The following is a 10764-nucleotide window of genomic DNA, read 5'->3' on the forward strand; positions in this document are numbered from 1 at the left end:
GACAAAGGTAGACAAAGACAAACTATTTAGTACGGGTGGAACAAGGGGACACGGGTGGAAACTTAGTATCCAAATGAACCACAGGGCTTTTAGAAAGAATTTCTTCAGTGTCAGAGTAGTTAACAGATGGAATGCACTAGGCAGTGAGATGGGTGGAGGCCATACACAGTTTCAAAAGTAGATATGATAGAGCCCAGTAGGCTCAATCATTTGTACACTAGTTGATTGACAGTTGAAAGGCGGTACTAAAGAGCCAGAGCTCAACCCCCGCAAGGAAAACTAGGTGAGTACCCATAGCAAGGCCATTCTTAGTACTCCACAACCATCCACTTGACTTCCACCGACCCTGCCTGACCACCCACTCTCGACTATCCACTTTCCGTCCCCCCCCCCCTGCCCTCCCTCCCCCACTGCCTGAGCCACGTGGAACGCCTCGCCCCCGTGCCCCAGGGACCTGACTGTGGGAGATAACCGTGGCGTGGGCCTGGTGGGGGCGTGGCGTTGGCCTGGTGGGGGCGTGGCGTGGGTCTAGTGGGGGGGCGTGGCAGGGCCTGGTGGGGGGCGTGGCGTGGGTCTGGTGGGGGGCGTGGCAGGGCCTGGTGGGGGCGTGGCGTTGGCCTGGTGGGGGGCGTGGCAGGGCCTGGTGGGGGCGTGGCGTGGGCCTGGTGGGGGCGTGGCGTGGGCCTGGTGGGGGCGTGGCGTGGGCCTGGTGGGGGGCGTGGCGTGGGCCTGGTGGAGGGCGTGGCGTTGGCCTGGTGGGGGCGTGGCGTTGGCCTGGTGGGGGCGTGGCGTGGGCCTGGTGGGGGCGTGGCGTGGGCCTGGTGGGGGGCGTGGCGTGGGCCTGGTAGGGGCGTGGCGTTGGCCTGGTGGGGCCGTGGCGTTGGCCTGGTGGGGGCGTGGCGTGGGTCTGGTGGAGGACGTGGCGTGGGCCTGGTGGGGGGCGTGGCGTGGGCCTGGTGGGGGGCGTGGCGTGGGCCTAGTGGGGGGCGTGGCGTGGGCCTAGTGGGGGGCGTGGTGTGGAAAATATCCTGAGTTACTTTATAATTTTTTGAAAGACTTTAGTTTTGTTTTATTAGTTTTATATAATTGTAATACCAATAAACATATATATTAAGTACTAATTATAATTAAGAAGCAATAAATGTTATTTACATGCTTGTCCTCCTACACTAAGAAGGTTAGGTTAGGTCGTGGTTTTCTATACAGCTTTTCAGGTAAACTCTAATATTCACAATATTTTGGTGCGATGCTGGCGATTAAAGTGCATTTATGTACTATGCCGATAGTTAGGATTGTACTTATTACATTTAGTATTAAAACGTACTGTCTGTTCGGAGGATGGGCTGGTGACTCACCATAGATGTATAGTGCCTTGTATAGTGACTGTTGTGAGCCTCTTGTTGAATCACTTGTGTTATAAAAAGATTATTGACATGAATATGGATCTGTGTACATGGATGTATATGTATTTGTACACATGATGTAAATGCATTTGTGTACATGAATGTATATGTATTTGTGTACATGGATGTGTATATATATGTACATGTGTATACAACATTAACAACTGCGTAACTAGTTTCAAAAGATTGTCACTTGTTTAGCTGAATGAACTGTGCGGTTCAGTTCCTGAACCCATTATGTGCCTCTGTAACCCTTTTCACCACCGCCCACGGGATGGGTATGGGGTGCATAATAATAATGAAATAATTTAATTGAATTCTCTCTCTCTCTCTCTCTCTCTCTCTCTCTCTCTCTCTCTCTCTCTCTCTCTCTCTCTCTCTCTCTCTCTCTCTCTCTCTCTCTCTCTCTCTCTCTCTCTCTCTCTCTCTCTCTCTCTTTCTTTCTCTCTCTTTCTTTCTCTCTCTCTCTTGGTCCTATATGAACAGAAAATTTTGACTTAATATATGACGAAGAGTACATGGAGCCATATTTGTTTAGTATTTATTCCCAATAGAAGAATTAAATCATATACCTTCACCAGCACCACCGCTTCCCAGTGACGGAAACTTAATGGTACAGAAATATAAGATTAAACAATATCTTAAAAAACGATGCTCTGACAAGTTGACCGTGAAAAGGAAAGTAAAACAATTCATTGTGAAACTCCTGACAATAGTTCTGGGTTTTCAAATGAGCTATTGCTCGTGAGTCAGCCCGTCCTCCTAAGGTTTCCCCTTCGTCAAGAAACTGTCGCACTAAAGTGCCCTTATCCTAACCTACCATAGGACCCGAAACAGAAAACGAGGCAGTTGTCGGAAAAACCGACACCATTTACTAACTTTCAATACAATATGCAGTTAATATTGCTGCTGTTTTGCACTTGTAAATTAACCCTAGAAATAGTGCTTTACTTCACTCAAAGAAAATGAGATTGCCGTGGAATTTTCTTCAGAAGAAAACGGGGATATTATAGCCATATGTCACCCTTAAATTCACCAGTTAATAATATTGGGAATTCCTCTTAAAGCATCAGTCTCTGGACTGTAAACATCATAAAAACATTTCCCTTGAATTAACACAATTATTAGTATTAAAATAGATTAAATATTAACCTTCTTACCACGTTTTGATTTATTTATTTATATATATACAAGAAGGTACAGTGGGATTGTGAGGTTACATAGCATAGTAATTATATTCTTGTAAAGCCACTAGTACGCACAGCGTTTCGGGCAGAAACGCCCGATGGGTTGATAAGCCCATCTGGAGAAGAAGCCGGATGCGTGAGTGGGAAGGGGAGTAGCCATTTTAACCCCGGACAGTTGAGACTTGTCGTGGTGTCATTCCCAGTACTTGTGTATAGCAAGTTACTGTGTTTACTAGTTGTGTTTTTGCGGGGGTTGAGCTTTGCTCTTTCGGCCCGCTTCTCAACTGTCAATCAACTGTTTACTAACTATTTTTTTTTTTTTTTTTCCACACCACACCCACACACCCCAGGAAGCAGCCCGTGACAGCTGACTAACTCCCACGTACCTATTTACTGCTAGGTAACAGAGGCACTTAGGGTGAAAGAAACTTTGCCCATTTGTTTCTGCCTCGTGCGGGAATCGAACCCGCGCCACAGAATTACGAGTCCTGCGCGCTATCCACCAGGCTACGAGGCCCCTGTCGTGGAGTTAGACGGCACAAATCGACACCGTCGTACTAGGGAAGGCATTATATCCGTACAGTATACTAAATGATTTGTAGAGCTTTAGTTTTGTTAGTTTAATTCATTTATTATGCACCCCACACCCATCTTGCTGGCGATATTGGAAAGGGTTACAGAGGCACATAATGGGCTCCGGGACTGAACCTCACAATTCATTTAGCTAAGCAGGTTACAATCTTGATGTGCTAGCCACAAAATTCAATAGACAGCGTCATGTCTTCAGTGGGTTCAAGATCAACCACAAGTACAGTTTCTAAATTAAGCAACTGACATATGTGGAGAGCTAGTGTCACAATTGATATGTTTGTCCTGCACACCGCCCCCCATCCAGTGGGCAGCGGTGGATAGGTTACAGTCACTTAGTTACTACCTACAGTTAACAAACTGGGGATATTTGGCTAAAATTTCTGGTAGCAGATCATTTTGAATGAAATAGAGCTCTCCTTTCATTATGTAATTTTACTGTTATGGTAATGTCGTATATAAACAACAAACCCAAGGGTGTGCAATAATTTGGTACCTTTATTTCAGAATATTCTAATATACATGTTAACAGAATAATTTATGCGCAGCAAATATTACTGTGCAATCTCGTTTGCGGGTGAATTGAGAAGTGAATGTTGTTAATGTGGAGACCACATGACTGGCTGGCTACCCACTTACTCCACACCAACAAAAAAGGTGAAGCCTTCTTATCAGATAAGGCTTCCCAAGTATTTATTAACATATGTAGTTTAACACCTAGTAACATTCTAGTGAATGTCTATCAATCGATAATTTCGATTGATAGACTATATCATATAACACCCCCCCCCCCAGCTTGTGTAGGTGCGATTTGTGGGAATAAACTCATACAGTCCACTTTAAACATCATACAGTCCGCTATCGAAATAAATAAATTAACGTAAGAAATAAATTACTATATAAATTAATATAAATTTGAATTTTAAATCAATAAATCCGACGAGTCAGTTATTCTCACAGCAGTATGTCAATTTCGAGAGCCGCTACCATTTTCTAGTACGATAATTTTTGGCCTTAGGCAGAGTATACGTCAAAATGCGACGTTCTGTTACGAATACGGAAAATTGTGAATGTCAGACCACATGAGGGTTTTTTTTTAGGAAAAAAAAATAACAAGGAGTTTTCTAGCCATTATCGGTCAGTTAGCTTTAGTTTAATAGTTTCTTATATCATGAAACATTTATTTGAGAATTCCAACGCGACTTCCGGAGACACGTGTATCGTTTAAAATATAAACGTGTAAATTAAATTTTTAATGTATACTTTCCAAAGTGAAATTCATGTCTCTGATATACTTTATACACGTGATATACTATGATTTCCAGTGTGAAAGATATAGTGTAAATATTTACATAAAATATACAAATATATAAGTGCGGGGATTTTAACCTATGTCATTATGTCTATGAAAAGATATTACCATTACTTATTTAAATCAATGAACTAATATGAAATAGGGGCTTAATGAAATACAGCTGTGTGCTCGAAAAGCTACAAATGAATCTGGACGTGATTAACAGTAGGCTGTTGACGTTCAGAGCCATCAGTAGATTGCTGATTTTCAGAATGAACTGTTGATTGTAGACCTCCAAAGCAATTGAGTGTTGATCTTCAAAACCAACAACTGTTTGTTGACTTAGGAAGGCGTCAGTTGAATGATAACCTACAGAGCCAATAGTTGATTGTTGACCTACAGAGTCAACAGTTGATTGTTGACCAACAGCGTCAACAGTTGATTGTTGATCTACAGAACCAACAGTTGATTGTTGACCAGCAGAGTCAACAGTTGATTGCTGATTTACAGAGTCAACAGTTGATTGTTGGCATACAGCCAAGAGCTGATTGTTGACCTACAGCCAAGAGCTGATTGTTGACCTACAGCCAAGAGCTGATTGTTGACCGAGAGCGTACAGTTGATTGTTGACCTACATAGCAAAGAGTTTCTTGTTGAACTATAGAGCCAACGATTGCTTGTTTTCCTACAAGCACATCCGCCCCAGATACACAGTTCAGTTCCTCCCTATTTAGTCTTATACTTGAGTGGGGGTTACATGAGAGCGTCTCAAGGGAGTGGGGTCCCCATGAGAGAGTCTCAAGGGAGTGGGGTACCATGAGAGAGTCTCAAGAGAGTGGGGTCCCATGAGAGAGTCTCAAGAGAGTGGGGTCCCATGAGAGAGTCTCAAGAGAGTGGGGTCCCATGAGAGCGTCTCAAGGGAGTGGGGTCCCACGAGAGAGTCTCAAGAGAGTGGGGTCCCATGAGAGAGTCTCAAGGGAGTGGGGTCCCATGAGAGCGTCTCAAGGGAGTGGGGTCCCATGAGAGCGTCTCAAGAGAGTGGAGTCCCATGAGAGTTGGGGTCACACGAGGAGCAATATAAGCTAACATAAATTCGCTGGCATTCCCTGCCTGGTCGCCCACGTGACTGGGTGAGGGCGACCAGGCCAACTTCAGCTCTCCCTTGTTGATGATGTACCCTGACACGCGCGAGGGTGAAGGTCGTCGACAACGGACCCTACTCAGCCCTGACCTCCTCCTGCTTGGCCCTCTGAGGCGTCTGGTCAAGGGTGACCCCACCCTTGCCCGCACGTTAACACCAAGGTGCTTTTAAACACGGTCACCCCTAACAGTACACCTCCTTCATCATATATCCTCCTTCGTCATACATTCTCCTTCGCCACACTCCGATATGTCAACACAATCACATAAATGTTTAGACATTACTAGGAAAATAAATGCTGATACCATTATTATATAGTATCATCAGAAATATTATGTGTCATCATGAATATAATGATTTGCACCATCATCCCCAAGATCATTATTACCTCCATTATCATGTGTGTGTCACATCCGCATGGATCATCGTCTCTCTCACTCATCTGACTCCACAATATTGAGTCTGTTACATTTTCTGCACAAAGAGCTCTTGGAAACGTCCTGATTTCATCTCAGTCTTCTGGTCATTTAGAGTCGTTCAGCAACACGCTCTGCCTTCGGGCACTTCACATCCTCCACACATGTGAGTGTATCTCTTTACCTTGGCTGTGGTCAGGTTGTGTTTCTTTATTATTACTGTTATTTTTCTACCACAGACGTGGTAGAAAACATTTGCAATGCTAACCAGCCTATATACGTTTTCTTCTGTCCTCTATGGACAGGGTTAGAGATCTGTTAACCATATAGATCAGTGATTTATTGAATAATCACCCACATAAGGTGATTGTAGTGCTTTTAAAATGTTAATCTAATACAAAAATGCATAAATACACAGATTTACGTCTGTCCTACATAAACAGTGTTCGATATGTCTGTCTACGTAATGTCATTAATGTGCGTTTACATAGTTGAAATGCAATTCTGACCAGCTTCCACATATCATGTATACATATGCATTCATACATACATACACACATGTATATGAAGTGTAAGTGCTTTCTTGAGAGTGTCAATGGGTAGCGTCATCTTTCTCCAAGGTTATCAGCCTCCTTGCTGTTGTGTTTGATGGTTAGGCATTTCGTAACGTCTAAATGCTGTTCTACTTGCTATTGAGAAGCGAGGATCATTCTATTTGGTTTTGCGGTTATTCCCGTATATTTCTCCAAATTTTGTGTTTCAAATTTACTCTTGCCCTGCCTGTCCTCGTCTGGCAAGAGCTCTCTTTCCATATCATCTTTTATTCTCAGTATTTTTTACGTTGTAATCGTGTCCGTTGTGCTCATAGTCTGTTTTCCAACTAATCGTCACACCTGAATGTTTCAGGACCACCGTGACATTAAGTTCTTAACGAATCCTTGCTTACGTTTCTAGATGGCGTTTATATATATATTTGCCCATATTGTGTATGGTGAGCTGTTTATATGTTCCTCTGGCATTAGTCCTGGCGTCAAATTACAAGTCCTCGTTTTCTGAGTTTTGTGTAATAACGTTTCGTTACTTAAGTCTAATTGAAAGAAGAGATTGCCGCTCGTGGAACCCTCTCTTCCTTATTATCTTTGCCATATGACGTTCAATTTTCCTGTCGTTTTAGTAAAACTTTCTTGTCAACCGTCTACTACTGTCAAATTAGTAAAGTTTAGGAAGTAAAAGGAAGTTTAGCAAAACTTTCTGTCAACTGTCTACTGCATTGACTCTTGTTTTATGGGCACTTTTGTTTTCATAGCTTGAGATGATGTTCTCTGGTTCTCGATGTTGCAGAGATAACATATTCACTTGTGTTCTCTCAAATTGGGTTTAAATTTTATATGTAGTGATCATGCCACACCTCTATTCTGACCATTAGTTTGGCATATCTGACACCTCCAGTTTCTCTTCACAGCTCCTGTACTTAGGCTTGGAAGCCATTTAGTAGCATGTTTTTCAACCATACACAGATTAATTTTTTTTTAAATTTTGCCCCGAGGGGCGAGTTTATTGGGCAGCGCCACTCATCTTGTGAGTGGACACACCGCCATAGCAGCATGTACAACACTCCCCAATAGGAAGAAAACCCGCTGGGTTGTTCATCCTGTCACTTGTACCCAGACACAGCTGGGACAGGATGTTATTTCCTAGGTTGCTATGTGCATGGAAGTTGTTTCCACTTTCGAATATCAGCCACAGCTCATCTCTCGCTTGCAGCTTGTGTGCCACAGACAGCCACAACCAAGACTGTGTCAACCATCCGGATGGAGATCTTATTGTGGTCATATTATGCATCATGTGAGGCACGCAGCAACATACAAATGTCTGCAGCCTCATGGCTACATAGAGCGAGTGATACCAGATCTCCAGAGGCGGCCTGCTGAGGTCTCTTCTCCATTAGTGCGGACAAGCTGTTTGTCTTCATCGGCGACGCACTTGAGGACTTGATCAAGTTAGACAACATCCTTGTTGCTGTCCAGCTCGCTGGTTAGGGCAAAACCCAGCATCAAAATCTTCCTTTAATTCAAACGCGACATCTTTGCGCGCCCTCTTGTCCCGGGTCTGTGACAGGAGGCGTTGCTTCAGTAGTAGTGTGTGATCTCTGCTCTGTAACGATGGCGGGGGGGATGGGAAGTTGAAGTAAATCAAAGTAAAAGGAAGAAAAGGAAGGGAGGAGGAAGGAGAGGAAAGGAATAGGTGGAAGGGTTTAGAAAACGTGAACGGGGAGGGGGAACTCGTCTGTGGGTTTCAACAGAAAACGAGAGACGCACGGGAAGGGTGGAGGTAGGAGAGTCGAGGAGGAAGGAAGGAAGGAAGAGGAAGAGGAGAGGAAGAGGAGAGAGTAGTGTGACGTAGGAGGAGGGAGAGTAGACTGATAGGGAGAGTTGACTGACTATTATTCTATCTATGATGTTATTATTCTGTTATATTGATGTTAATTTTACTTTGAATGTTCTAATATAAGCTGCCACCACCTGTCCTTGAAACTAAGTCTTAATTCCCATTAAGCAATGGACAGGACACTGCTTAGGAATATCCGAGGACCCCACAACCTGAGTGAGGGGAGGCTTAGAGCTCTATCCTCAACGTGTAGAGGTGAGCCAGAACAACCGGTTTTAAAACTCGAGCGGTCGCGTATCAAGACGCTTTTTCTGTATGTTGACATTCGATTTATCTACTTATATTTTATATATACAAGAAGGAGCAACGGGTTGTGCTAGTGCAGAGTTTGTTGATTAAATGGTACATTCTTGGAAAGCAACTAACACGCGTAGCATTTGGGAAAGTTTAGTTCAGTTTAGTTCATTTATTACGCACCCCATACCCATCCTGTGGGCAGTAGTGGAAAGGGTTACAGAGGCACATAATGGGCTTAGGAACGGAACTCCACAATTCATTTAGCTAGGCAAGTTGCAATTTTGATGACCTAGCCACAAAATTCAATACACATCGTCACATCATCATTGGGTTCGAGATCGACCACAAGTACAGTTTCTAAATTAAGCAACTGACATATGTGGAGAGCTAGTGTCACACTTGATATGTTTGTCCTGCACACCGCCCCCCATCCAGTGGGCAGCGGTGGATAGGTTACAATCACTTAGTTACTACCTACAGTTAACAAACTGGGGATATTTGGCTAAGATTTCTGGTTGCAGATCATTTTGAATGAAATATTTACACATCTTTGGAACATTTGTTATAGAATTATCTCTGAATTCACGTATCTTTTCGCACTGCATCACATAGTGACGGAGGGTGTGCGAATAATTTTGTTGAAACCGTTTACATTTGGTCAGGTCTACATCAGCAGATGATGAGAATTCCCAGAGATACTTGTAACCAAGTCTAAGCCGAGAAGCAGTAACATCTAGAAGTCTGCTGATTTTATTGGATGTCCCATAGATGTGTGGCTCCTCTTGCATGATAGTATAATGATATATGGAATTACTGGTGTCCATTTCACTTTGCCTCAGAGCTACAAGATTTTGTTAAAGTTCTTGGTGTACTATTGCTCTCAGGCTGCTTATTGACAATCCAAGGTTACACTCAATTTCTCCATTAAAGGCAGATTTTTTGGCTAACTCATCAGCTCTATCATGTATTCGGAGGCCAACTTGAGATGGAGTCCACATGAAATGGACTCTGTTACCATCATTAATAATTTTGTTGCATTTGTGTCTAGCTTCAGACACGAGCATGTTACAGTTATGTCTTAAAGAGTTGAGAGCAATTAAGGATGATAAAGAGTCACTTATAATTAATGCATCAAGTGACGTTTGGGACAGTAGCGTAAGCTTCCCTCTTCGGGGTCAGTGACTCTGGATCCTGCAGTCCTGGCCTGCCTGGCTCCGTTATACTCCCAACCACTTGGCCTGGTTCTTGTCCCTCAGTCACTGTGTGGCCCGTATTGATTCTGGTCAGGAGGGCCGTATCTTCAAGAAGTACTTCACAAGCCCGCGTGCAGCTGTCTAGTTGGAAGGTTGCTGCTTAGCAGAAGCCTTTAGATTCAGCTGCTACTCTGAATATCAAAATGCAGCTTCTCAGTAACTGATGATTCAATTAATGCAGCTGGTTCATCTCCATCTTGGCTTTGACCGCCTCTCATCATGATCTATTTTTTAAACTTCATTGTGCTGTTAAATGTGAGTTGACACATGTGATGATGTTGTGCACTGTGAGCGACCTTGACAGCTTGAGCTTAACACACTATATTTTAGACTGTGATTTATGTGTCAGATGTTTTACCGTGTCTTCTCGTGAGATGGTGCCCAGCTTCCGGGTTGTCCCAGACGCGTCAAGTTGACGTAACGGGACGCTGTGTCAATTATTCTAAAGCTTACACGTAGAGATGATTCCCAGTACTCAGCTTGGTGCCAAGCCATATTGAAATAAACATGAATGACACACCACAGGTGAAGCTACATACATGACAACTCAAAGAAGAGACGCAAACATTCCAGCAAGACACAGTCTAGCACAGATTAAGAAAGCCATTAGAGCTAAAACGGAAGCCTTACAGTGAACATAACGTGGCACCCACAGCCTCAGGACCTGCCAGATGGTACAAGATGGTACCTCATGTATTTCAGAAGGTACGGAAGATGAACACAGGTACACATGCCCCATTTATAACGCTGTATATCAATGTGCATGGAAAATAGATTGAGGGATTATTACTTGAAAT

At 43.5% G+C, this 10764-nt stretch overlaps 2 protein-coding genes across 2 annotated transcripts in view; one reads left to right on the top strand and one right to left on the bottom strand.

Moving 5' to 3' along the window:
• Positions 1-528: 528 nt before the first annotated feature.
• LOC123752667 (uncharacterized) lies at positions 529-8040 on the bottom strand. The gene is made up of 2 exons (XM_045734706.2): positions 7936-8040; positions 529-999 (listed from the first exon to the last, which is right to left on the bottom strand). The coding sequence occupies exons 1-2, from the start codon at positions 8038-8040 to the stop codon at positions 529-531; spliced, it is 576 nt and encodes a 191-aa protein (XP_045590662.2).
• Positions 8041-9776: 1736 nt separating this feature from the next.
• The window catches only part of LOC138370365 (sperm acrosomal protein FSA-ACR.1-like), a 12072-nt gene continuing 11084 nt past the window's right edge, over positions 9777-10764 (top strand). The window contains exon 1 of the mRNA XM_069334726.1: positions 9777-9869. Within this exon, the coding sequence (XP_069190827.1) occupies positions 9777-9869 (93 nt within the window). The remainder of the gene's footprint in view (positions 9870-10764) is intronic.

Source organism: Procambarus clarkii, chromosome 4, assembly GCF_040958095.1.
Source record: "Procambarus clarkii isolate CNS0578487 chromosome 4, FALCON_Pclarkii_2.0, whole genome shotgun sequence".
NCBI lineage: Eukaryota > Metazoa > Arthropoda > Malacostraca > Decapoda > Cambaridae > Procambarus > Procambarus clarkii.

Excerpts from the sequence above, each read along its gene's own strand:
- LOC123752667 (XM_045734706.2), bottom strand. The coding sequence starts at position 8,040 with ATGTTGTCTAACTTGATCAAGTCCTCAAGTGCGTCGCCGATGAAGACA. Across the intron at positions 1,000-7,935 it reads AGGCCGCCTCTGGAGATCTG|GCCCACGCCACGCCCCCCAC; the intron begins GTATCACTCGCT and ends GCCCCCCACTAG.